General features: G+C 52.0%; 1 protein-coding gene across 4 annotated transcripts in view; it reads left to right on the forward strand.

Annotated features, from left to right (window-relative positions):
* Positions 1 to 27595, forward strand: part of BCL11B (BCL11 transcription factor B) — a 107169-nt gene that overhangs the window by 7436 nt on the left and 72138 nt on the right. For 2 of the 4 annotated variants that reach the window (XM_049897904.1, XM_049897908.1), the window contains exon 2: positions 7112 to 7480. In XM_049897904.1, the coding sequence (XP_049753861.1) occupies positions 7112 to 7480 (369 nt within the window). The remainder of the gene's footprint in view (positions 1 to 7111; positions 7481 to 27595) is intronic. The other 2 variants (XM_049897907.1, XM_049897909.1) reach the window with 1 other exon arrangement.

Raw genomic sequence — 27595 nt, forward strand, 5'->3', positions numbered from 1 at the left:
CATGAAATCCCAGACCACACAAAATTAAGTAACTTCAAAGGAGGAAAAAAAAACCTTGTTTAACATTACTTTTTTATGACCCCCTTCCACGGAACCGCTGAAACAAATACGTTTTGTGAAATGTTCTAATGAGTTCTCTACTAAAACAGCAACCAAAAATGACTCAAGAAAGTTGAGTGCCAATGTTATTGTGATTAACATGTGTCTCCGAAATGAATGCACCGCTAAGAATTTTAAAAAAAGTTAACAATGGGGTCAGGTATAAACCTCTGCCTTGGAAGTGAAATGCGGAAAGAGGTTTCTGCCCTAGCTCTTTTGCTGGGAGCTGCAGAGGACCTGAGTCCTCCAGCTCAAGGCTTGCAGCTCTGTGTCCTGTGAGCAGAATCTTTGAAAAGGCCTAACGTTAAAACAAATGTCTTCATCTGGCCACAAAGAATGCTTTTCTATCACGTCATTACGAGTCCTGTTTGGGCTCCAAGGATTTAAGGCTTTTGCAGTTTTGTAGGACCTGCCCAATGTGTTTAGAAGGATTTTTTTTTTTTTTAATAACTTTTCTTTATCAAAACATAGGTCACTCCATCCTTTGGCGTTGAGGACTTAGCTTTTTCTTAGCAATTTTTCGGTCTTGGACAGGGCCTGGGACTATACCTGAGCTGTTTTCCCCATTCATTTGGTCTTTTTTTTTCTCCTGTCCTGGAATTTGTGAGACAGGGACTTTGGTTTGGGTTTTTGTGGTTTGGATTGGGGGGAGGGGAGGAGGTGGACTAGGCCTGTAGAGCGAGTTAGGGTGTGTTTCTGGGAGGAATTTTTGATGTGCTAAGCATCCTAAAGGCCAGGCTGGATCCTATAGGACAATCTGTGTGTGGGGGGAGTCCATCTCGCGTCAAGTGTCTTCTTCTGGAGTCCACCAGCCAGAGTTAGGTGCTCGAGGTTATTTCTGCCCCTCAAAGCCTTCCTGGGGTGCAGGCCAGGCCCACAGCCCCCACCGCCGGCCCCCGTCCTGGTCATCGGCATGGGGAGGGAAGCCCACCTTCTGTCTTCCGCCCAGATGCCCGGCATCCTGAGAATTTTGGTTTGAGGGGTGTGCTGCCATTGGTTGGAGCAGATAGCACCTCCACGCGTAGTCGCCTCGGCGGCCACCTGTCTCTCCAGTGGATCTGTGGGCAGCAGGAAGGTGACTTTAAGTGGGTCTCAGGGAGGGATGGGGCTGTGACTTCTGGAAGGGGCTGGTCTCCTCGGACCCCCTACGGAGAGGCAGGTGGTCAGGGAGGGACAGGTGTGATGCTTCCTGCGCCCCGACCAGGCCTGGCCTTGCCCTTCTAGCCGACCAACACCAGCAGCAAACCTTGATGGCTGCAGGGTGCAGTGGGGGGACTGGCTGGGACCCGGACTCTGGGCCCTCGCCTTGGAAGTGTCCTGGCTCCTGTGGGGGTATCGGAGCGTGGACACCCCTTAACACCACCTCAGTGTTCCCTCTTCTCTCTGTCTCCTCCTCTGCTGGGCCCTTCATTGCTCCCTCCATTTAGAGGACTTCATAAAACCTCTGTCGTGCCTTTCAGCGTCATCTCCTCTTAGAGTCTTTTCTCCACCAAGAACTGATTCCTCCTTTCTCCCGCCCACCCCCCTCCTTGCCCCTCCCCACACTGGTTATTTTCTCTTGGACCCAATAAATTAAAAATTGATGGAAGCTCAGAAAGTGTTGTGCTCCGTCAAGTGCAGCGCATGGCGTTTCGTCAGCCCATCCGCCCCGAACATTCCCGGGGAGAAGCGGGCAGAGCCCCTTCCCGGAGGGTGGGTAAGCTTGGAGGGCAGGGAAGCTCAGGCAGCGGGCAGAGGCACTGTCTTCGTAGGAAGCAGGTGCGAGGTCTGGTTGGAGCGGCGCTCCAGCGGGTGGATGCTGAATGTTTCTTGTAAACACAGAACACATCAGGATGATGGCTGTGACGTCGGCATCACACAGTTTTAAGAGCCTAGCACCCTCCCCTTACCCACCCCAGTCACTGAAACAATAATTTCTGGCTATGCTTCCCCCTGACTGTGTCTTAGCCACTGAAGTCAGGGATGTGGATAACGGGAGGGCAGGGGGAATAAGCTGGACCTTGTGGACAGCAGCAGCAGCAGCCCTCTTGGCTGGAATTCCCCAAGGGGCAGATGCAGAGACCTTCCAGGGCCGGTGGGCAGGTGGGGGAGTCACCGGCCAGGTAAGGCTGGTATGAGCCCTCGCAGCTGCCAGGGGCTTGTTGGCCTGGCTGGGCCAGTGTTAAAGATTTCTTTCTGTTTCTGTCTCCTGCCCTGGATTCCTTCACAGCCAAGCTGAGGCCTGGAAGAGTTTGCCTTAGGATCAAGCACTTCCGCCTCCACTTAACAATGATACCAAAACCAAACCCACTGCCATCGAGTCGATTCTGACTTCTAGCGACCACTACAACTATTTGTGAGCCCTGATTGCATTGCTTCTAAATGTGTTTACCAGCTGGGAGGAGGCCCAGCCTTGTCAATAAAATGTGGTTTTGTTGTAAAAGAAAATTTAACTCTGGGTGTATATGTGTATGTGTGCCCCTGTGTGCGTGTAAACATATAATTGCCCATGCACTTTAGGGTTGAACATTCTAGAACCCGCCCTAGCCCTCTGCTCTCTGATGCTTGAACAAGCTGGCTGCTCCATCCATTCATTTTTGTCCTCCTAAGGAGTGAATGTTTTTGCCATTGCCCTGTGTTAACTGGCTCGTCATATACTCAGAGCAGCACAAGCTTGCAGGGTTGCCTGATACTTGGGCAGCTTGTCACGAAAGAAAAAAATAATCCCAGAAGAAAACCTAATCTTTGGCTTATGGTTTTAAGGCCTGAGTTTGTCAGACAGGACAGCATGAGGGACTGGTTTGTAAGGCTTGGGAATTTAGAAGGCTGTTTTTTTCTTTTTTGTCTTTTCTTTTTCCTGGTGCTTTCTTGCTGTCTCTGTGAGGCGGTTTGGACCACACTGCATGGCTTGGCGGAGGCCTTGTCCTCTGGGGCTGTGTGGAGCCTCAAGGCCCCAGGTGCCTACAGGGCAGAGCAACAAAGGTTCTCGGAGGGGCAGGCCCATTCTCACTCGGCCCCTCCCAGGGCTGGGCAGAGGGGTCGTTTCTTCTTTTATTTCTTCCGTTATCGATACAGTTGTAGGGAAGGCCACATACGCACACGTGCGTGCACGCGTACACACACACACACACACACACACACACACCCTCCACGCCCAGCCCGGCATCCGCCTGCCAGCGGAAATGAAACCACAGCTGTCTTTGGAGGCATCTCCGAAGGCCTCGAGTGTGAGCTTCAGGCCCTGGGAGCTGCCCTAGTCCACTCGCTTTGCCCTCAGGAGTCTGACAACTCTGTTGTTGTTTTAAATTGTGGTAGAACGCAGAAAGCAAAACATTTGCCATTTCAGCCATTTTTCCTTGTATACTTCAGTGACGTTAATTACATTCGCCACGTTGTGCAGCCTTCAATGCTATCCATTTCCAGATTTTTTCATCACCCCTGACAGAAACTCCATCAGGAACGCCCCATCTCCCCCTCCCGCTTACCCCAGTCAACTTTGGTCTCTGCATACTCGCCTATTCTAGATTTTTCATGTAAGTGGGGTTATATAATATTTATCCTTTTGTGTCTGACGGATTTCACTCAGCATAATTTCACTCAGGGTTCACCCATGTCGTAGCATGTATCAGGACTTCGTTCCTGTCCATGACTGGGTAACATTCTGTGGTGTGTCCGTGCCACATTTTTTGATCTATTCATCTGCTGACGGGCAGTTGGGTTGTTGGCACCCTGTGGCTATTTTGGCTCTTGGGGATAGTGCTGCCATGAACGTTGGTGCTCAAGGAGTGTGACAGTTTTGGGGCCCAAGGTGACTCTGCTTCCTGGGAAATAGAGGAAGCAGTGAGTGCCAATTCCGAACTCCACAGGCTGGGGGAGGAAACCTCATTCTTTGGGGTTATGTGAACACCCCCTGTCACCTTCAGGAGCTTTGCTTTCAGTGCTGAAGGTGGGAGGAGAAGGAGATGTTTTTGGTTTCTTTTCCTTCCAAGCTCCCGTAGATGCAGTGAGCTGGGTTGTGGGCCGGGGCAGGGGAGGCTGCGTTCACAGTGGCACCCCGGAGCCTGGGTTGACCCCAGGGCCATGCTGGAGATGCCAGCAGTGCCTTGCTGCCCAGGTTGGTTAGCTGCACCGGGAGCTGACTCAGAAACCAGGACTGTAGCACAGTGAACGGCTGTGGATACTTTCAAATTCAATTACTGTGGCTCACACGGGCTTGCTGCATGAAGAAAGTGAAAAGGCAGGGACTGCCAACAAAAGGGAAGAATACTAGATGTTACCAAAAAAAAAAAAAAAGGAAAAAGTCCTGGTACAGAGTCCTTGGCAAAAGAGGGAAGGGAGAAGGAGGAAGGCCTGTGAGCAGGCATATGTGAACTTTCCTAATTTTTAAATGTCTGTGTTTCTTTTGAATTAGAAAATGAATTTGAAATTATGTAGTTTAAAACCTCCTCACAGAGAGGAGATATTTGTGCCTGCTCACTGGAACTCCCACCCAGGAGAGCAAGGATGGACATGGCTGAAAATGTTAATTAGAAGTAAAAAGTAAATAAAATAAATTAGAGCCCCCAAATCAAATTAAAAGACCAAACGCCCACAGACACACACTCCTGCCCACAGAAAGGGTGATCTCGTTGGGAAGGTGGAAGGTGGTTGTTGCTGTGTGTTGTCATCAAAGGCTCTCACAGACAGCACCCGTTGGCCAGGAATGACATTAAAACGGCCCCAGGTATGGTACCTCCACCCTTCCTACCACAGAACGTGCCCCTGTTTCATCCGAATTCTCAATTTCATTTTGTCCTTTTTTTTGCTTTTCAGTTCATTTCCTTCGTGCCTTTTTTTTTCTTTAACAAAACAATATTTTGACATCCTCCTCCCATTTATTAAAGCCCCTTTCCTAGAAATGGTGCACAATACTTCCTTATATTTCTAAAGAACTGTTTTCACAGCCCTCTCCTTTGGCTCTGAAATTATGTATATGTAATTGGTAATTAAAGGTGCGAGCCTTTCAATATAAACAGTATTGCTCAATGTTAGATCATTAAAGGGAAAAGAGGCACTGAATAATTACCTTTTACATTCTGACAAACCGTTCACAGAAATCCCGTTTCCCCCTCGAACCAGCCTTCAGCGTGAGGGTTGTGATTACATTTTCACCATGGCAAAGCATCTTTTCATAAAATAAATTGGTAAATTAATTATGTAGCATTGTCTTCAAACTCCTTTTTAAGTAAACTCCCATTTCTTTTTCAAGTGTAATTAATGGTTTCTGGGATGGCTTTGTAGGGCTGTTTTCCTACCTTGTATGTTCTTTTTGTTAGAGATACGCAGACAACAGGTTTTAGGATTTCCCCGTCGGTGAGAGGTTTTCGTCCTGCCATGTTTCACATGCATTTATTTTTACATTTAATTCATTGAGGGCTCTGTCTGCTTTTTTAGAACGGCAGGCAGAATCTCACATTGTCATTTCCCTTGTCTGCATACCTACGCATCCCCTTGTATATGCGTAGTTCACGCGTATACATTGCATATCACGTATCATATTTCTGGATTCGGTTTTACACACGGGCTTGCACGGGCCGTGAAGAAGCTGGTGTTCACAAAACACAGGATGGTGATTTCTGTGTAGATGGAAGATGCCACAGAATTTTCCCCTAAATTATCTGTTCCTTGGCTCTGGCCTGTCAGTAACTTCACATTCACAGAATGTATTTCTCTCCCTTCTAGTCCTCTTCCCTGTTCTTCTGTGGTTTCCATGATCCTTTACAAAACACCATACAGTGTAAAACCTACCTACCTCCTCGGGTGTCAGACCTTTGGCTGCCCTTGCTTCTGTGAAGACCCGCGGCTCACCCCTTCTCCCAGAAGACTGACGGTTCTCTCGGAAAACTCCCGCCCGAATTTGCCCAGCCCCAGAGGGAAATATGAAACCTCCTGTCCCTTCTCTTATTTATGACACTTTCGGCTGCCGAGTCCTCCAGCTGTCCCTTGAGGCGTTGGCTGCTTTTGGAAGCATTTATTAGCTTCAAAATATGTGGGTCCTCTGCTCTCTACCACCCCCCCCAAAAGGTGAAAGGAAATATATTGACAGCTAGAGAAATATAAAAATGTACAGCCCACTGAAAGGGTGGCTTGTGAGCTGCCGAGTGAGAAATGCGTTTGGAGTCTGAAGAATTTTTTTTTTCTTTTGGGAGTGAAAATAAAACCAACAAACAAAACATGACAGCGGGGAGTTGATGAGTGTTGGGAAGTCAGCAAAGAAATGTGAGGCCGACCAGGACTGGTGTGGGCAGGCCAGCGTCCTGCCTGCCTGAGCTGTCTTTGCTCCCATCCGTTCGTGGACCGGGCCTCACTTGTTGCCTTCGGAACATGTGGGCCTCTTCCTCTAAGGACGGGCCGCTGACACTCATCTGGGTTTCTGTTTCCTCGTTTGGGGTGCAGCCAGGTCTGAGGTGGAGGAATGTGAGTAGGACTAGCATGAATGAGAGGGCATGAATGGAAGGTGGAAGGGGAGGGAGGGCCCCATTGCACCCGAGCAGGGGAGGGGCTCTGCTCACTGGTCCTCAGCTTCAGCCCCCTCCGGATTTGCCCCGGGGGTCTAAAACCTGTACTGATCCTGGGTCCTGTCCTGCAGGCGATTCTGTCATTGGTCTGGAGTGTGGCCAGGGCATCAGGATTTTTTCGAGTTCCTGAAGTGATTCTCCAATGCCGCAGAGTGTACTCTGCAAAAGCTGCAATGGCCCAACTCTTGGGGTGCAAGAATGTGTGTGTGTGCGTGTGCACGCGCTTGGGAACTGGCAAAAATAAGCTAGAAAGCTGCCTGATCAGCATGACTTCTGCAACAGTCTCTGGGAGCCTGTACATTGCTCCAGGAGTCTCAGTTTGCCCATCCGTCAAATGGGGACAGTGAGACCTCCGTCTCCAGGAATGATGGGGGGGACATGGTGAGCTTGGTGGGGAAGGGTGGGAAGGCCAGGTGCTTGTGATTGCCTAAGCCCATCTCTGTCTTCTCTGCCCCCCTTCTCCTTTCTGTCTCCAGCAGAGGCTGACCATGTGGAGGCTGCCATCCTCGAGGAAGATGAGGGTCTGGAGATAGAGGAGCCCAGTGGCCTGGGGCTGATGGTGGGTGGCCCCGATCCTGACCTGCTCACCTGTGGACAGTGTCAGATGAACTTCCCCCTGGGGGACATCCTGGTTTTTATAGAGCACAAGAAGAAGCAATGTGGCGGCAGCCTAAGTGTCTGCTACGACAAGGGTCTGGATAAGGGCAGCCCGCCGCCCTCTGCACGCTCCGAGCTCAGGAAAGTGTCCGAACCGGTGGAGATTGGGATCCAGGTCACCCCTGACGAAGATGACCATCTGCTCTCGCCCACGAAGGGCATCTGCCCCAAGCAGGAGAACATTGCAGGTAGGCACCGTTGCGTTCGCCTGGCTGCCGTTCATGCTGCCTCCCGGGACCGCGCCCACCTCACCCCTGCTGCTCGGGGGCTTGCCCTCTGGCTCAGGGGCTGGTGCTGGGAGGGTCTCTGGGCCACTGGCTGGTGCTTACCCTTTCTGAGGGTCCCCTGGATGGTGGGGAGACAGGCCTGGGGCTCGGGGCAGTCCGACTGGCCGAGGCAAGCTTTGCTTTTGGTGAGGGTCTCTGGCTTTGGGCCTCATCCATGGATATTCAGAAGTCTGCTTGGCCCTTGCTTTGCTGGTGGTCTTGGCCTGATCCGTGGCTTTGGAGCCAGGCAGTCTTGCATTCAGATCTCTGCTTCACAACTTGGACAAGTCATTTCCCCATCTGTAAGATGGATCTAACAAAACTTAGCTATTCGGGTTGGTGTGAGGATTAGATGAGCCGTTGTGTCTGGCAGGGCCACGTAGGCGCTCATGAATGGGAGCACTCACCACCCCTTTCCTCCTCCCTCTGGCCTCAGTTTCCCAACCGTAAAAAGATGGGTAGGCCCCCTGATCTGAGGCCCTTTCTGATGTCCCCTGGGCTGAGGCGGGGTCTGAGGGAGGGCTTGTGGGAACATGCTGGAACGCTGTATCCTGGGAGGTTGGACACGCCCTTTCACATGCCTGCTTGCCCGACCATCTGGACAGCCGGTTCCCACCACCTGCAGGACAGGGTCGGGGCCTCTGTGCCCTGGGCACGGGCTTGCCTCCTCCACCCAGGTTTGCTCAATGCACTGAGTTTGCATTGTATCCTCTCTCCCCCATGCCCCCCCCACTTCCTGGGACTCACTGCTCCCTGGGGGCAGGATTTGCTCCTGGTTTACACTCCTGAGCTCAGGAGGCCAGGGGAGAGAAAGAAGGGCCCTGGCCAGCCTCTGGTCCCCAGGAGCGGCCACCTGTCCTGGAGCAAGACAGGCCTCAGAGTTCATGCAGACAAGGGCTCAAGTCCTGTTGATGGACTTTGGGCAGGCCACTTCCTGGGTCTAAGCCTCAGTTTCTCCACCTGTCACTGGGGTGGAGGGGTGATTCCATGAACAGGGCTGATGTGAGAACAAAATGAGCAGGGGCTCCCTGAATGGGGTCCCCTCTGGCTCTGCAACATGAAGGCAGTGGCCAGCTGGGAAAATTGGCGCATGGACCCCCGCCCCGGTGTTTTGGTCCTGGAGGCTAGTGAGGGCGCTGGGGGACTGAGGTTTTTGGGTGCTCCTAAAAGGGTGAGCCTTGTGTGACCAGCACACCCCATTTGCACGGTTGAGATGCACAGCCCTGGAAGGGGCTCCCATCACCAGGTGGCAGTCAGTGGAGGGGAATGCAGCAAGCTTGGCTCCACCAGAGGGCAGCCGTGTGACCTTGGGCCTCACTTTGCTCACCCGTAAAATGGGACTCGGAGGTCTTGCTCTTTGGCGAGGTTATGGTGGCCTGCACGTCCGTGCCAAGAGACCCTGGTGGGAGACCTTGGGAAGCCAGAGCAGCCTGTGGGCCTGGCCTTCTGGTGGGTGACGAGCGTGAAATCCATCACTCTCCTTCCAGGTTGCAAAAGGCAGGGAGGTGTGTGCAGCCACAGGCATGTAAACACTGGCTTCTCGGCCTGCTCTGCAGACCCCAGCCATGCTGCTTAATTAAGGCCCGAGCTGGCAGGTGTGAGAGGTGCAGGGTCCTTTTGTCCATGTTGGTGGGGCCTCCACCCCCTTCTCTCCCTTGTCTGATGATTGACAAATAGTTGTCACCAGCAGTATGAACACCTGGCTTTCCCTCCAGGGAGGGCAGCTCTGAGTGCCCCCATCAAACCTTTTGGGATGAGGGGGCGACAGCCTAGGAGACTCAGGCCCTGTATCTGTGTTTCAGTGGGAAGGGCTTTCTGCCTCCACCGGAAAACTTCCGAAACCTCTGCTCACATGAAGGCATTTCCCAATTGAGGCTGCAGGTCACTTCGGTCAGGTTTGCTTAAGAAAGGTGCTAAATATGATTTCATAAAAGGCCAGGTTACTCTCGGCAGCTTCTTTGTCCTCTCTCTTCTTCCCTCTGCCCCTCCCTTTTTTGGGGTTCTGATACTGCAGCAGCCCACAGTATTTTTATTTTATGTGTGACGAAAGGTATTCTCGGCCTTTCTGTTCAACAACTGGACGAATGGATTTCTTCATTCGGGAAGAAATATGTAAAATCATCCCTTAGAAGTCTAAAGAGATATGTTTGTTCAAAGCACTGAAAATGTTATTTTAATCAAAGGCACAAAACCGTCGACATGCTGTGTCAGCCGGAGCAGACCATATTCCATTCTACCCGCGCGTCCTGCTCTCTCCTTTCTAATCCCCCTTCTCCTTTTTCCCTTCCTACTTTGGCACCAACTTTTCTTTCTTTTTTTTTTTTTAAATTCTCTTTAATAAAAAAGGAAAGATTAAAGAAGAAAACTTCAGCAGCTGAAACATATAAAGTGATTGAATATGGTGGGAGTGTTAATTATTTTAGCATAATTGAATTCTGAGGACTCCAGCCCTTGCAGTTTTGTAGACGAGCCCTGTTTATCATTTCTCCGTTTAGATCAACAGTAAAGGACACACAGATAATGTTCCCTTATTTATTGTAAAATAAATGTGTCAGTGCACGTGTAAAGCAAGCTGCTCAAAGATAATTGAGTCTTTATATTTTAAGAGGGGGGCTAGGGGTCACAAACATTCTCAGCTCCGACTTCTGGAAGTCTCCATGGCTGCTGCCCATGTCCCTGGCACCCGTGGCCTCGCCGAGACAGGCCTTTGAGCTCCCCATTCTCAGCCGAGGCTCCCAGGGGATGCTCCAGCCCTTCCAGGCCCCGATGCTGGTCAGCTGGTGGCCATTAATTCTTGGGACTCTGCCTCTGGCTTTGGCCGCCCAGGCTCGGTTGAGTCTGAGGTGAGACACCTGTGGTGGTCCCGTCTTTCCTGTTGTCCAGGCGCGTCCCCAGCCCCTCCTGGCTGCTAGATGCTTCTAGAGATGTGGGGCTGTTGTTGGGATTTGGGATCTCTCCTACCTCTGAGAATTCCCAGGGTGATGCCTGTGGGAATTTTGCCAGGTGTCACCTCAGGGTGTGGGTCTGTGTGGTTGCTCTGGAGATGGCTATAAAGGGAGGAGGGAAGTAGGAGAGTGGAGAGAGGAAGCTTTGTCTCCCGGAGAGCATTCATTCATTCATTCGGAAACCTAGCACCCTGCCCCTGCCTCTCCCCTGCACCCCCCCATGCCCTCTTGTGAAGGAGGCACAGAGCCTGCAGGGAAAAAAGAGGGCCCCGCCCTCAGCGGCAGCATGATGAGGGTATGGCCTGTGGGCACACCATAACGGGCATGGCCAGAGTGCCAGCAGGTAGCAACCCTGCCCTTGACCATGGACCTGGACCTTGCCCCTGAGCGTCTGCTGTGGACGGTGGAGGTCCCTGGCCTGCTCGGATTCATATCTGCATGGATGTGCCTGACACTCCTAGTCCCCTCCTAGGGCCTCTCCCTGCTGCCACCCAGCTTGGGTAGAGCAGGGGACCCATCCATCCCAGGGGAGGCCACAGCCCACTTGTAAGCGACCTGGGAAGGGAGGTCAGAGGGGGTCCAGGATTTGCGAAGAGCGCACATGATCAAGGTGTCATCTGGGATGGGAGTTCTGAGGAGGGGCGGGAGGAAGGGGAGTGAGGCCTGCATGGGGGTTTGAGGGTCTGTGCTAGGGACGCTGTGTGTTGAGGGGGAGAGAACATAGCCCAAGTCCGAGTCCCTGGCCTGCTGTGTGCCTTGGGCACGGAACTTGGCCTTCTGAGCCTCAGTGTCCTCATCTGTGAATGTACCTAAGAATGAAGTTTAAATACGTGTGCCTGGTGGGCACAGGGCCGGCGTGCTGTAACGACGAGCCCCCTCCCTGTTCCCTTACAGTCTTTGTTCTCCCTAGCTCCATCATCTTCTGCTGGGCTGGTAGCATATGCAACCTGTTGCCATTGAGTAACTCATAGCAACCCCATAGGACAGAGTAGAACTGGTCCACGGGGTTTCCAAGGAGCAGCTGGTGGATTCGAACTGCTGACCTTTTGGTTAGCAGCTGAGTTCTTAACCACTGCGCCACGAAGGCTCCAGTAGCATACACAGGTCTCCTTAAACTTGGGTTCACCTTTATCACCGGGACAAAACTTTCCCTGGAGTCTGGGAGTTTTAGCACCAGAAACGACGTCAGAACAAGACTGATGCCCACTGGCCATCGTGGGGTTACATGACGTCATATAGTGACAGCTCTCTGATAGCTCTTCAGCCTGGGAAGGGGTCTGGGGTGGGAGGAGCATGAGTTTTGGGCGGTGTGGCTGGGCCGAACCCTAGTCCCTCATTCACCCACTGGCCCCCTCCTTCACCAGCAAGTCATTTGGCTTTTCTGGGCTTGTTTCTTCTCTGCACCTGCCTTTTGTGGTGATGCTGAGGATGAAGCAAGATGGGGTGTGTAAAGCCGTCAGGGAGCACAGTGGTCAGATAGATGCTTGAGAAGCGGAAGCTTCTGGAAACCCAAGCTTGGCGTGTAGTGCTTGCTTTCCAAAGTCACACCTTGACCACTTAACCTTGGATCTCTCTCTTACGTCTTCCCTTCAGATTCCTTTTACAACTCCCATTCTGTAGCTACTGAAGGGAAGGCTCATGATCACAGGTAACTCCTTTTGCGTGTTAGCATCCTCTCCATAACCAAATGGAGCTATAAAAAAAACACAAAAACCCAAACCCACTGCCATCGAGTCGATTCCGACTCATAGCGACCCTGTAGGACAGAGTAGAACCGCCCCATAGAGTTTCCAAGGAGCGCCTGGTGGATTCGAACTGCCGACCTTTTGGTTGGCAGCCGTAGCACTTAACCACTATGCCACCAAGGTTTCCAACGAAGCTGTAACAGGGAGGAATTAGCCAGTGGCTGTCAGTCATGGGTTCGCCCCCCACCCCTGCAATCTGAATGTCAGTTTTCTGGCAGCATGCAGGAGACACGCAGCGGGTGACAGGAGGTGGCGGAGCCCCCTCCCCCCCGCTCGGAGGTGGCAGGCCGTTCCCTTCTGCAACGTCCTTGCCTGCATCTTCATCTGGAGTCCAGGAAGGGCCAGGGACGGCTTGGGGGGCTTGCGCAGCAGGCAGGACACAGATAGACGGGGTGGGGGGCTTTGGGGTCCCAGTGACCCATCACTAACCAAAATGTGTTGGACAAAAAAGGGCTTCTGACCAGAGGATTTAAACGCTGCTCTAAGAATGTTCATTTCAGACTTTTAAAAATAAGTAAAATAAATTAAAAAAAAAAGTACATATATACATATGTATACACATATACATATGTATATAAAACAACCTAACCCAGTACCATCGAGTCGATTCTGACTCATAGCGACCCTATAGGACAGGGTAGAACTGCCCCACAGAGTTTCCAAATATATATATATATATAATATTATATATATATATGTGTATGTAAGCTCAGCCAGTGAGAAAAACGAAATAACTTGCTTGTGCTGGAAGCTGGAGATAAATCCCACTCACAGGTTGTCTTTAAAAAAAAAAAAGCATTTGATATATTTAGAGTTGTTATTTTCCTTCCAAATTAAGATTAGTTAAATCCATGTGTGTCGTGGCATGGATTATCTTTTTTATTATTAAATCGTGACGGTTCATTATTAGTGCTGTCTCTGCTGAGGAGGGAGAAGTGTTCTGCTGAGGGGTGTGGCTGAGGCTCAGGCCAGGTGGTTGGCCTTGCAGGGGTGATCCCAGAGCTCGGGCAGGGCTGGTGGGCAGTGGGGAGAGGGCTGCCCGACACCCCATACTGTGCTAAGTGTTTCTTGTGGATTATCCCAATTTATTCCTAAACCTTGAAATAAGTATTTCTAGCCTCACTTGAAGGTGGCATGAACAGTTAAGCACTGGGCTACTGACTGAAAGGTTGGCGTTAAAACCCACCCAGAGCTGCTGTGGAAGAAAGGCCTGGCAATCTGCTGCCATAAAGATTACAGCCAAGAAAACACTATGGAGCACAGTTCTACTCTGTAACACATGGAGTTGCCATAAGTTGGAGGTGACTTGATGGCAACTGTTTTTTTTAACCTCCCTTTGGAATTGGGGCTGAGAGAGGTTAAGAGACTTGCCCAAGGTCAGAGGCAGACCCGTGTCTGTCTGGTTTCCTTGCATAGCACGGGGTCTGGAGGCTGTTAGGGAGAGGGATTCTAACTGTCTGACTGGCTGGCAGAGCCATCGTCAAGCAGGCATGACTCCTAGCCCCCATCAAGGTGGAACAGGGAACCTATCCCAGGTATGACCGGTTCATATGCAGCAGCTTCAGCTAGGAGAACCTCGACCCACAGTCTGCAGCGTCTTCATATACTTTCTTCTCCTTCCTGATGGAGGTTTGGAGAGGCTGTGGCAGCAAAGGAGGCAAGACCTTGGCTAGGCAAGGTATGCTATCATAGGTCCCCCTGGGAGGTGCAGACAGTTAAACACTCTGTTACTAGCTGAAACCTTGGTGGTTCGAGCGTACCCAGAGGCACCTGAGAAGACAGGCCTGGCAGTCTGCTTCTGGAAGGTCACAGCCTTGAAAATCCTATGGAGTAGTTCTAGTTCTACTCTGCACACATAGGGTCACCATGAGTGGGAATTGACTTGACGGCAAGTAACAACAGCAGCTTGGATTGTTGGCTGTGGTTATGAACAGTAGAGAGCCCCTGTTGGGGTCCAAACCCTGGTCTGAGCTGGGAGGCTCGGGCTACCAGTCCTCTTATTTCTCAAGTTCACATAACTGGTTCCTGGCAGGGCTGCGTCCGGCCCCACTTATCTTGGGTCAGGGCAAGCCCTTTCGCCTTGCAGAGCCTCAGTTTCTTCCCTTGTAAAATGGGGGAGATAATTCCTGCCTCGCTGGCTTCCCACGGAAATGAAAGGCTGAAAGCACATTGCTAATACAAAGAAAGCAGAAGCGATAGAGTCTCAGCGGCTAGGAACATGAATTTCGCACTGAGTGGTAGTTGAAAGTTTTATTGTATCAAAAAAAAAAAAAAAAACCAGAAAAAGTACTGGTCAGCCAGAGTAATTTTTTTTTGTAAGATCTAGGGCTTTATTGAGCTGCTGCTTTTTATAGGGGCTCCCTCCTCCCAGGAACAACTCAGGAACAAGGAAGAGAAGGGAAGACAGTGAGAGAAGGAGGCAGCTGGGCCCCCAACAGGGAGAACTTAACCAACATTCAGCCTGGGTTATTATTATTAGGCTTTTTATTTGACAGTAAATAGTTAGCAGTTGCCTTAAGTTTTTTATTAGGCATTCCACGGTTTTTTGTTGTTGTTGCTAATTTCCATGCCTTCTAACACATAACCACCAGCTCCAGAGCTGGCTAGGAGTGGGCTCTGGTCTGCTAGTAGGCTGTCCCCTCTGTGTCCCTGGGTTCGCCTTATCACTGGGAAAGGACAAGAGACTGAGTTGTAACTGAGCACACACTCATTAGAGCTTGGTGCGTGGCAGCCGCTGGGGAAGCGCTTTACAAACATTAGCTGACTGACTCCTCATAGCAATTTCAGGCCATCCCTGGGGGCAGGTGCTAGCCTCACTTACAAAGAGGAAACTGAAGCACAGAGATGCTGAGTTACTTGCCCAAGGTCACACAGCCAAGAGTAGGGGACCCAGGGTGTAAGCCAGCAGGCAGGCTCTTCACCGTGGCAGCATGGGAACGGATATGGCAAATCAGATGTTACTTTCATTTTATAGATGAAGAAACCAGGGTTAGCAGCTGGCACAGTCACCCCGCAGGTAACACGTTGTGCTTGGAAACTAGGCCTCCTGACTTCCAGGCTGGGGTGCACGGGGGTCCTGCTGGGTCTTCACCACTTCCTCTCGGTGAGCCCAGGCCCCAGAGGAGGGCATGGTTCTTTGACTCTGCCTGGCACAAGCCCCTTCCTGCTCCTGGCCAGGCCAGGGGTGATGTCCACTCTCAGGGTGAATCTACTGGACTTAGGGTGTAGCAGGGGATGAAAGAGCCAGGACAGCAGCCCTCCGTTTACCCGGCACACACTGGTAGTTTCGTGTAGATGCCGTCTGTCCAAAGCCTTGGAAGCTGGCTGGCTCTGTGACCCCATCCAGCTAGGTAGTGACAGGCAGGCTGGCCTGCTGGACCCAGGGTGGGGAGAGGTAGGCTCGGGGGACTCAGGCACTGGAAGCTGGGCTGGGCCGCTGCCCTGTGACTGATGTGCTGTGTGGCCTTGGGCAGAACCTCCCCTCTCTGGGCCTGAGCTGCCACAGCTGAAATGTGAGCAGGGACCACAGCAGTGGTTTCCAACAGCTGCAAGAGTGCAAGAGCCCCGTGGCAGGAAGGCCCCAGGCAGGGGCTGTGGAGGGGTAGGGCTGTGGAGGGGTAGGGCTGAGCAGGGAGCCTCCTGCCTAAACCTCCTTCCCACCTGGCAGCTCTGACCTTCCTAATTTTTTACATACTGGGTTTAGGAAGGAGCCCTGGTGGCGCAGAGGTTCAGAGCTCTGCTGCTAACCAAAGGGTCAGCTGTTCAAATACACCATCCACTCCTTGGAAACCCCGTGGGGCAGTTCTGCTGTGTCCTGTAGGGTCGCTATGAATAGGAATCAACTCAACAGCAAGGGGGTTTTGGTTTTTGGTTTTAGGAAGTTGAAGAATGACAAGTCTTAGACTGAAGGACAAGCAGGGTCTCTTTCTGCTCTAATGTGTGAGAATGCTTCTGGGAAAATTTGGTAGACTTCCGGTGAGGTTAACACAGTTGAAACTCAGGGTCAACTGTGCCCAGGCCCCTTTCTGGGCTCTGTTCCTAATGTTGTAGTTGTGATTTTGCATTCTTTATTCATTAAGAGAGTCCCCCCCCCACAACTGTATAAACCTCAGGCCCTACAAGTCTACACCCACCTCAGGCACCGTAGGTGGTAGCCGGGGTGAGTGCAGAGAGTAGGTGCTTCCAGAAGGCGAGGTGATGGAGGGGTTGGTCACCAAGAGTGGGGTCCTCCAGGTACCCAGATGGGCCCAGTGGAGGGAAGCCTTTCTGCAGAAGGCAAGACTTCACCTTATTTTGTTGTAAAGTGGGTTTCCTAGAACCCCTGCCCTGGCTTCTGGGTTTTGATCTGGAGGTCCTGGGAGGGCTCAGGAGGAGGAGTCCTGCCCAGTGCAGGGCAGCAGGAGGCTTGGCGGCGAGGAAGGAGGTAGGATCAGGCAGTGTGGACACTGGGACCCCAGGCTCATTTGGGTGGAGGCGAGAAGCCAGAACTCCCCACTCCTGGGGTAGAGAGGAGAGGAGGGAGGCAGGTATTCAGATGTGTCAGCCCAAAGCAGTGTGTGACTGGGGCCTTGGGGCTTCCAGGGCCTTTGGTTTGCAGGTGTGGATGCAGCCTTACCAAAAACCAAACCAAGCCCAGTGCCATCTTAGCTGCAGAGAAACCCAGTCTCAGAGGTGCAGGCAGCAGGTGGGGGTGGGGGGATGTCAGCGTCCACCCAAGATGAGCCCAAGCCCGGATCACAGACCGGTGCAGGGATGGGGCCCTGAGTGATGGGGCCCACATGAGGACATCTGTACCACCCAGCAGTGTCCACAAAACACACATCTACCCTCCGGATTTCAGGCCAGGACAGAGCCTGGAGAGGCAGCGGAGAAAACTGGGGCTTTGTTTCAAAGTCGTTTTGCGGGGAGGGCAGACTTTTTGGAGAGTGTAGACCCCCAACCAGGGGTCCCAGCGGCCCTCCCTTGGGGTGGGGGGCGGGTGCCGCCTGTCCTGGGCTCAGCAAGAAAGCAGCGGTCTGCATTCTTCCTGCCAGTTAAAGGAAAACAGGACAAACCTTTGATGGCCCCTCCCCACTCCCGGCAACCAGCTCAGAAGGTTGAGGTTGGTAGACCCACAAAATCAAGTTCTCCTCGGGGCCAGAGCGAGTTCTTCCCCCTCCCGCCGCCAGTTCAAAGCCAGCCAATTAAGAAACCTAAACAGTGTGGTCTTCTCGCGGCGTGTTGACTTCATTGGCTTGTAAAACTTTCCCCTGCAAACGAGGCGACTTTATTCACTGGGAAAAAGTAGATAATTTTCCTGACCTGGCTTTTGCTTTGGAGAAGAGAAAGGGAAAGAGAGGGGGAACTCGCTTGCAGCAACACACAGGTACCGACCCAGCAAAACAGATCCACACTCTGGTTGCGGGCAGTGCTGCTGGGGAGCGCCGCGCTCTGAAGCCGAAAAAGCCCTTCTGTGCGCACGTGGGGCGGGAGACTGGGAGGCTGCACAGCACTTAGGGGCCCGGGTCACGGGCGTGTTCTAAGTCTCTCGTGGGGGGCGCATCAAAATCCTCCCAATTCTGGGGCCGAAACCTTTTCCCCGCTCCTTTGCAGAAAGGCGCCACCTGCCTCCCCAGTAATGCAATTTCCCGTTGGCGGGACGGTTGCCACAAGCATATGCGTCTGGCCCCTCCCCCTCTCCAGCACACACCCCCAACTTCGCCAATGGAGGGCCCTGGGCCCGGCCTCCTCCCCTCCCCCATCCCAGACAGTCGCCCCGCCGCCCCCCGGTGGGAAGGAGCCGGGGAGGGAGGTCTATGGGCCCTGCCTGAGGGCAGTCCGGGCCATATAGGCCCCTCCCCTCTGGGTCTCCAAGGTCGGGGACGTTGGCCCCCAGTTGGCCGCCAAGCCTGGCGCACATGGCCTCGCCCGAGGCGGGCGGCGCGGAGTCCCGCGGGGCGCAAGGGCGGCCGCATCTCGGACACCCCGCAGCCGGCACCGCGCGGACCCTTGGCCGCTTGGAGATGGCGCGGGGGCCTCCCCGCGAGCGGCGTCCCTGCCCGGTCCGCGCGCCCCGCCGGGGTCTGCGCGGCGGTGCCCCGAGGCTGGTCCCGCACGGCCTCTCCGGCCTGTGCCCGCCGACCGCAGCGGCTCCTCCGGCTCCTCGAACCTGGCCTGCCGCGCTCGGCGATTGTGTCCCGGGCGGGGAGGCCGAGGGGCGCCGCGGCCATGCATAATTCGGGCCTTAATGGGCCAGCTGCCCGGGCGCGCAGCTGACCTGCCAGCTACTCCTTTCTTCCTGCCGTGACCGCGCCCCTCCCCCCTGGGCCCGGGTCCGAGGAGGGCGGGGTGGGCGAACCGAGGGGAGCTAGGAGAGGCTGCCTTCATGCACCCGTGCAACTATGGTTTTGGGGGCGGGGGCCGTGCGGCAGAAGCCCGGCGAGCTGGAATGCGGGTCTCCCCAGGCCCCCTTCGCCCTCGCCTCCCGGCGGCCCCCTGCCCCGCCCCGCAGCCGCCGGGCGAGCTCGCCCCTGGCCCCGGGCCAGCCCCCTCCCTGGCAGCCGGCGGAGATGGATGGAGGCGGAGACCCAAGGTCAAGGGCGGGGAGCCCGCCGGCCCGGAGCCCCTTTGTGCGCGCGGGCCGCCCCTCCCCCCTCTTCCCGGCCCGGGCTGGTGACCTTGCCGGCCGTCGGGAATTGCATTTCAGGACCCTTGCAAACTCCTGCCGGTGGCCCCCTCCCCCAAGCCGCCGCGCGCCAGAGGCGGGGCTCCCCGCGCGGATGTCTTTCTTTCCCGAGTGTTTGTCCTGGGTCCTGGGGGCTCCCGGGGACCCCTGTCTGCCCTCCCCTCCGCCATCGCGCCCTCACCAGCCCACCTTGGGCCGGCCGAGCTCGGCTGTCCCTGGTCCAGGTGAGGCCCGGATGGAAGGCGCTTCACAGCGTGCCTTGCGCCTTGGTCCGGTGTGGAACACAGCTCTATCCAAAAGCGACTTTCTTTGCAGCCGCCTCGCACCCCCCCCCCCCGCCCCCCGGGGAGGAGCAGGAGCCGGCCTTTCTAGAGGGAAATCCTGGGGCTGGGATTTTAAAGCACTTTTTTAAGGACAAAAGTGTTTTTCCCGATTGTGTGTCGTTGGAGCCCTCCAGGAGAGTGACAGAAAGACCTGGTGGAATTAGAGGGAATTAATGCCACTCCCTCCCGCCCCCCAGCCCGTGCTTCTCTTACAGTAACCCCCCAAAGAGAATTTACCTTGCTCGGAATCTTTATTTTTGCTTCTTAAAAACTGGCCTCAAATTGTTTAAAGCCCTCAAACACGCCCTTCAAGACCCAGAAAAGCAGTGGCTGGATGCTCCATGTGTCTCCCACAAAGCTCTTAATTTCTTGTTCAAACATTTTCTCAAAGCTGTTACTCAGGAAATAAATATGTGTGCTGTTTGCTTATAGAAGATTAAAAGTTTACCTTCACTGTGACAGCTCTTCTAACGTATGGTTGCAGCCATGTCTCTATTTTCTATTATTCAGAAATAAGTGTGAACCAAAGAGAATAGATTGGCTGTAACAAGAGTGAAGGTAGCTTATATCTGTGTGTATATATATGATCTGGGTTAGAAATAGTATCTTGCACTTTCTGTGTTCCTCAGGCCAAAGTATTTTGTAAACAGTGCTTTCCTGGTATTTTGAGTAAGAATTGATCTTAAAGAAAGTCCCCGATTTAGCTAAGCCTAACTTTGCGTAGCAAGCCTTCCTGGTGGTAGACTCGGAAGGTATTTGCCGATTTTATTTTTCGAAAGGCCTAGGAAAAAGGGACCAATTTCAGCACTTGGAAACTCCAAGTGGCTGCCAGTCCTGGGCAGGAAGGTTTTCATATCTGCCTGAACTTGCTTGAGGAGTTCTCCGACGTCCATTTATAACAGCTCCGACAAGACAGAGTCTGCCTTGGAATATCCGTAAATATGGGGAGAGACCAAAATCCACACTCAGAATGGTCCAAGGCGAAAAGGTAGATTCTAGTGTTAGATTAATATTTATGTTACCGGATTCCTTTACAGAAAGAAAGATGAAACACTAATTAATTGTGCATGTGTGTGTGTGCACGTGTGTGAGGGCGCCATCCTGGGTCTCTGCAGTTCTTTGGAGAGACGTATATTTTAGGATTTCTAGGGACAAGGTGTGTGCCGAGCTAATTGTTCACATTTTGCTTGAAAGACAGGTAATGTGCGCTTAGCCGACTTAGTAAAGCAGGCCTACTTATCATCTCTAGTTTCTTTATTTTGACGATCCAACAGTGACAACAGCTACACGTGATTTCATCCTCCAGATTGAGGTTAAGGCTTGGGGCAGAGTGGTAGAAGGCTCTCACCCAGAATCCTCTTTAAGGAGGGTCTGCCAACCCCCAGCTCTTTGGGGACACACCCTATTCTTGTGCCCACGGCTGCCTGATGGCGTGTTGCTTGAGCTGGGGGACCTGTCTGTGGGGCATGGGTAGACTGCCTTGCCTTGCCTTGCTCTGGAGGAATGTGTGGGATGTGTTCTGGGAAGTGGGGATTTGGTCAGCTGGATCGTGGGGAAATGCCAGTGGAATGAGGAGCCAGAGGAATCCTGGGGAAGCCTCCTTTGAAGATGCTGTTAAGCATCTTCAGTTTTATTACTTGGAGAATCTAGATTTTCTGACTGGGTTTTCTGCCAGCGTGGTCTCCCAGAGCAGTGCCTGAGCCCTGGTGACACATTGGATCAATATTTGTAGTTGCTGGAGCGTTAGGGGCCAGACCGGAGGTGAAGCCTCAGGACTGAGATACTGGCAAAGAGAGCTGCCATCTCTCCGAGGTGTGCTTCCTAGACAGCCCAGGGCAAAACGGCTCATCACTCAGTTTCTTCATCTGTGAAATGGGGACGTCTACTTGTTTACCTTTCTGTCACCGTCCAGCTATGAGCCAGACGACTTGGTAGGAGCAAAGTTATTGCTGATTCAAGGACACCAGAGAGTGTAGACATTTTTCTGCACCTGGTGGGGGGGGCAGTCTGCTTCATTTGCAAAGGGGAAAGGAGACACAGAGCTGTTTGTAGAGCAGGTCACCTTTAATGCCGGGAAGGAGAACTCATACCTCAGGTTTAGGGGGTGGGTTTAGTAACCTAATCGTAATAACAAATTACACCCCCTCCCCATTCATTTTAGGGGATTGCCCCCCCACCCCCTTGTTGTCATGGAGTCGATTCCTACTCCTGGCTACCCAGTGTGTTACAGAGGAAGCTGCTCCGTAGGGTTAGCTTTGGGAACTGTCACGTGACTCAGAATCCTAACAGGCTATGAGCAGCGTTGCTGTGGCCCCTGACCAGCCTCTCCCAGGAAAGCTGTCTTTGCTGATACTCAGGTTTCTGGCTCCAGAGGAGAGAAGCCAACTGGGCAGGGGGAATTGTAGATTTGGGTTGTGGAGGCATGCATACAGCAGGCAGCCTTTAAGTGCCCAGTCTTGGTGGGCCCAGGTGAGGAAGAACGGCGTGCAGACTAGGGAAGAAGCTCTGACTTCCCGTTGGCCGCAGCCCTGGAAGCAAACAGCATTCCTGCCCAGGGAGCTAGCTCACAGCTGGCGGTGATGAAATGGTTCCCCCACCAGGGAACTGGGCCTCAAGTGTTGTGGGCTCGGTTCTCCTTGGCTGTTGTTTTCCTGCTGAAAACACTTGGTTTCTTTTTCCTGCAGATATTGCACGATCTAAGCTAGATTTTTAATAAGAATAATCTCTGATGGGGGCAAAAGGCTTCGCTGTCCTCTTGCTGGCTAGGGAAGAAAGCTCAATTCTTTACATGTTTGGTTGTTCACCCCAGCAGGACCAAGACCTCACGCTTGAGCTTTGGGGTGAGGGTGGGTGAGGGGGTGGCCTCTCCCGCTCCACGGACGACTCAGTTGAGCTGTTGTTCCCCAGTGTCAGTGCTGGGGGGGCATGGCAGATACTCCCTGTTGCTGGTGCGGGCGCTGAGCCAGAAGCCATCGGCCGCTCCTTAATTGAATACAGATCTAAGTAAATCCACATGGGCTGTGGTGGGCAGGGAAGGCAGGGCTGTTTCCCCCTCACTTCCCTACATTCTGGACTTGGAAGCTAGGAACCCCCCCAGCCCCATGGGCCTCTCTGTGCACCTGTCCTTGCCCCCAGCCCACATAGTTTGCAGGAGGGGACAGGAAATGGGTGACAAAATCACACGATGCCCCTGTAAATATTGTTTGTATGAACTGGTCTTCTATCTTTTGTCGGTGGCAGCTCGTTAATTAACCAGCAGGTTAGTGCTGCCTTCTTTTGACACATGGCGTATATTTTGGGATAGAAGGTTCTCCTTCTAAAACTATGAACCCCAAGGGTTTAGGAAGTACCTGCATGGCACTGCCCACCACTCCTATGCCCCTCTCCCCCTGTCCTGTCCCCTCTTCCCCACCCTCTGCATAAACCCGAGTGGGCTTGTCCTAGGGTAAGGGACAGACATGTTAAACACAGCTAAATAAATCATGTTTATGCTTGGCGTTCTTGGGAGCGAAAAATCTGTTGGCTGTTTTTACTTCCTTATTTCTCAGCATTTGCTTCCTACCTGTTTTTGAGCACATGCCCAGAAATAGTAGTTTTGTCAAACGAGAGGATAATGCCAGCCAGCCTTTCTCGCTGCCAAGTGAGCTGCTGGATTGCAAAAACAGAGTGACTTTTTTTTTTTTTTTTAGTGACACAGATGTTTTTTTCAAAGAAATTAGGATGTAGAATAAGGGTATTAAAATCCACTTAGGAGAAAGAGAAACCAGCCACCCCGACAGTGGAGGAGCGTGTCAGAGAAGGACAGCTTTAGAGACAGGGCTTGTTTTTGTTAGCACCTGGGGGCTCCAAGGGCCGGTGCCGGAGAGCTGAGTCAGGTCTCCCTCATTTCGGTCCCAAGACCTGATTTTCTCTGCCATTTTGGATGATAGGGTGCAAAGATTTTTATTTTTTTTTTCATTTTGTTTTTTGGTTCATGTTGGTTTCGTGTGTGAGGCCTCCCGAGTAGCTCCGGCTGCATCTTCTCTGAGGTTACAAATTCTGGTGAAAGCCTGGGTTTGGAGGGTGTTGACATCCTGGCTACATTATCGTTGTCGATCTGTAAGGACAGCCCCGGAAGCCTGCCTTCCTAGGGGATGCTATCCGTGGTCTTGTTCTGGGGTGTCTGAAAAGTCATTTTCCTGATGGAGATGGGGTTCCTGGTGCCATTTACTTGGGCAGAGAATGTCCCGGGCAATTACAGCTGGACGGAGGTTGCAGGTTTTTTTTTTATAATTTTTATTAGTGGCAAATGAACCCTGGAAACACCTACCAGGAAACCTGGCTTTTCTTATCGCAGAATCTTCTTGGGGCTTCTACAGCCAGCTCAGTCTGAGGTGCCCAGCCTATCAGCTCTGTTTCAGAGACAGCCATGGGGAAAAAAAAAAATTTTTTTTTTTTTTTTTTTTTTTTTTTTTTTTTTACAACAAAATCAAAGTCGGCGTGCTCTGATTTCCCCCAATTTCTAATGGGAATACTCGGCAATAGAAATGATATTTCCATTGAGGACTGTGCTGCCGATTTCTTTAATTACGTTAAATAGCGGTATAAACCTCAGCTGAACGTCAGCCTCTGTCACGGGGCGTCGGGAGCGGGGTGTCACGGGGCGTCGGGAGCGGGGCTAGATTGACTCGTAAGGCGCTGCGTTACTAGTGTTAATGTGCTAACAATCTTTATTAAATTAATCCCGTGAAGTGTTAATTTTTACAAATCTCGTGCGCGCACTGCAAGTCACCACTGGTGTGATAGGAGATGAAAATGGATTTCACGTCAAAAAATAAGTAAGGAGGTGGCTGTTGGAACTGCTCTCTTGGAAGGAAATTTGTGATTTTTGCCGACAAAGGCTACCCGTACTGAAAAGAAGGCTCACAATATGTATATTAAATGCCAGCTACGTACAGAAAACTCAGTTTAAGGAACTACTTTGTTGAAAGTAATTATAGGCCTGTTCGGTTTTTATTTAGTCAGTGACATTTCAGTCTTGGCTTAGAAAGAGGCCATGGAAAGATTTTGTTCTCATGTGATATTAAGCATTGAACCTCAGTATTCTATATGTTCATTAGAAAAGAGGTAAAAAGAAATGAAAAGAAGGAAAAAAAAAAAAAAAAAAACAACAACTCTATCAGCAACAAAATCCAGAGGAGAGCTGAATTTTTTATTACAGTGTTATTGTTAGGTGCCATTGAGTTGGTTCTGTGCACAACAGAACAAAACAGTGCCCGGTCCTGCACCATCTTCACAATTGTTATGTTTGAGCCCACTGTTGCAGCCACTGTGTCAGTCCATCTCATTGAGGGTCTTCCTCTTTTTCGCTGACCCCCTACTTTACCAAGCATGATGTCCTTCTCCAGGGACTGGTCCCTCCTGATAACATGCCCAAAGAATGTGAGATGTGGTCTTGCCATCCTCGCTTCTAAGGAGCATTCTGTCTGTACTTCTTCCAAAACAGACTTATTCATTCTTCTGGTAGTCTGGGGTGTAGTCAATATTCTTGGCCAACACCACAATTCAAATGCATCGGTTCTTCTTCAGCCTTCCTTAATCACTGTCCAGCCTTTGCCTGCATATGAGGTGACTGAAAACACCATGGCTTGGGTCACATAACTTTAACACTTTAAAGGTCTTTTGCAGGAGATAAGCCCAATGCTTTATTACAGTAGCGATTAATTGACTGTAGCTCTTTGATAAATGCGACTAAAAACAAAAAATAAATTTAAGATAGAGCACGGTCCCTTTTCTTACAAGTTGAATTTTTTTTTTCTTCTTCCAGTAGCCAAGTTTATTACTGTTCCTTCCCAAACCAGGAACCCCGCCGGCCGTTGAGACTGCAATTTTCTGACTGCCTGGGTAGTTTATGGTCTGGTCTTAAAAAGGTGGATGATGCTTGCATTCCTGAAACCCCCACCACCGTGTGCACTTAAAATTGCGGTCCCCTTTTTTTCCTGGCTGCTCCGGGCTTAGTCATCGCAGTACCTCCTTGCTGGGACTCGGTTTTCTGTCTGTTGTTTTCATTGGCTGTGCTGTGTGATTTTCATTCTGAATCTCCAGCATTCTCACGGCTCTGACTTCCCCCTTCTGTGTGTTCCATTGCCGCCTTCTGCGCATGGCAATTGAGCAACAGCCAATATCCGAGTTTGTGGGACCTTGGAGCCACAACAACTTCCTGGACCCACCAGTTTTTAAACACATTTTGTAGGAGACCAGATTTCTGACAAGCACCAGATTCGGCCTTTGCAAGCCATCCCTCAGAGGTCAGGCATGGTGGATGCTGATGGGAAAGAAACCCTGTCCCTAGTTTAAAACTCACCATAGGCTCCAAATTTGAAGATTCGTCTCCTTGTTTTCTTCTCTCATGTGACATATCCTGATTATGGATTTTTATTAAAAAAATTTTTTTTTTTTTGGCTCTGCTGTCAATGAATGAGCAAGTGTCTAAGGGATGCCTGGCTAAAGTCGTCGTCATTGGAACCTGACCGCTGAATTCTATCTGGGGAAGGACCTCAGCGTCTTGACCTTACCTCCCAAATCCCTCCTGTTTGGGAAGCAAATGATTTATCCATCTTTTGACATTCGTTTACAGACTCTGCTTCTCATGCCACTGCCCTTCATGCAGACTCCGAAGCATGAGATGCCACCGAAGATAAAACGACTGAAGGAACTTCAGCAAGTTGGGCTTGAGGGCACAAGCTGCTAAGGGTCAAAGCAGCTACCGAGATAATTCTGATCAGGAGGCCTGAATTAGGGGACGAGGGATACTCCTTTGCTGGGTACCAGCCAGCTGTTTTTGCCAGTGACATTCAGAGGCTCCATCAGCTCTCGTTTGTCCCTGGCCTCTAGACTCTGAGGATGCCACCAGCATTTTTAACCTGTCTGTGTTGCTGGTGTGTGTGTGTGTGTGTGTGTGTGTGAGCATGTGTGAGCATGCATGCATATATATAATCTCTGTGTGTAATGTATGTGCGTGCACACATTTCTCTGACTAGTGAAACATGGCATCACCTTCTGTTGTCCCCAGGCCTGCCCATTCCAGGATTGTGGGCACCACTTTGGGGGACCCTGTCTGCTGAGGTCACCCAGAGGAGCCGTTTGCACCTCTGTATGTGCTCTGAAGCTGGGGGACAAGTGATTGGCATTCCAGCAGTGACATAGCGTCAGGGATATCCCCAGGAGACAAGCAAGGAAAGGAGCCTGAGCTGCCAGTTTTCCCCTGTGGATGCCTGCTCAGGGCTGGGACTGGTTGGTCAGTGGGCACAGCTGCTAGGCTCCCTCTGCCTTACCCCGAGCCGTTGGAGGAAGATGATCGGACTCACCCTTCCTCCCCAGCAGTGTCTGTGGTTTCTCTGCCACCTCCCAGGCCTTCTGGAAGGGCTCTAGAATTGTTGGTGTTTGTGGTGCAACCTCACGGTTCCTTGGCTTAGAGTTCAGAAAAGGGATCTGCTACCCTGGGAGTATTTCAGCTGCTTACATCTTGAGGAAACCGAGGTTGGCAGCCTTTGAAACAGGTGCTTTTGGACCTGGCGAAGGGGGGTGCCTGGGCGCGCCTGCTTCTAATTGCAAGATGCAGCTGAGGGAGGCACTGGCTTTGCTCGTGCTGTTGGGGGGCATGAGACTTTCCTTGCCTCACTGCTCCCTTTTCTGGGATGCATTAAATGTGTCGCCTGTTGGGGAAGTGGAGATTCAGGGTGACAGGTTTTGGGAGAGCAGGAGGAGGGAGGAGCTTAGTGAGAAGGCAGCTGGGCTCGAGGGCCAGGCCTTCTCGTGTGGGCTTGCGAAGATGCCCTGTTGTTCACGTAGGTCTGTGTTGCACGAGTAGGGGTCTCTGGGTGGTCCTTTGGGGAAGTGGCAGTAGAGGGGCTGCAAGTCCATGTTTTTGGAGGCCCCCCGCCTGTCCACCTCTCACCTGTCGACTCTTCCTGCCGCCCACCACCCCTGGGGAACCTCCCTGAGTCTAGCAGGGCCTAGGTGGTGGATGAGGCCAGGCAGGCTCTCCCACAGGCTCTTCCCCACCTTCCCCAGCCCCTGAAAGGCCTCTGTCTTGCAGTGGACAGCCCCTGTAAAGGCTGGCTGTGGATCTGAACTGTTCTTCTGTTTTCCCTGTAATGCCTCTGAGGGAACACTCTACACACAGCTGTGCCAGCCCATGGACCTTGCTGTTGTTATTGTTAGGTGCCATCGAGTTGGTTCTGACTCATAACGACCCTATGTACAACAGAATAAGACACTGCCCGGTCCTGCGCTATCCTCACAATCGTTGTTATGCTTCAGCTCATTGTTGCAGCCACTGTGTCAATCCATCTCGTTGAGGGTCTTCCTCTTTACCGCTG

This window comes from Elephas maximus, chromosome 10 (assembly GCF_024166365.1).
Source record: "Elephas maximus indicus isolate mEleMax1 chromosome 10, mEleMax1 primary haplotype, whole genome shotgun sequence".
NCBI classification, from domain to species: Eukaryota; Metazoa; Chordata; class Mammalia; order Proboscidea; family Elephantidae; genus Elephas; species Elephas maximus.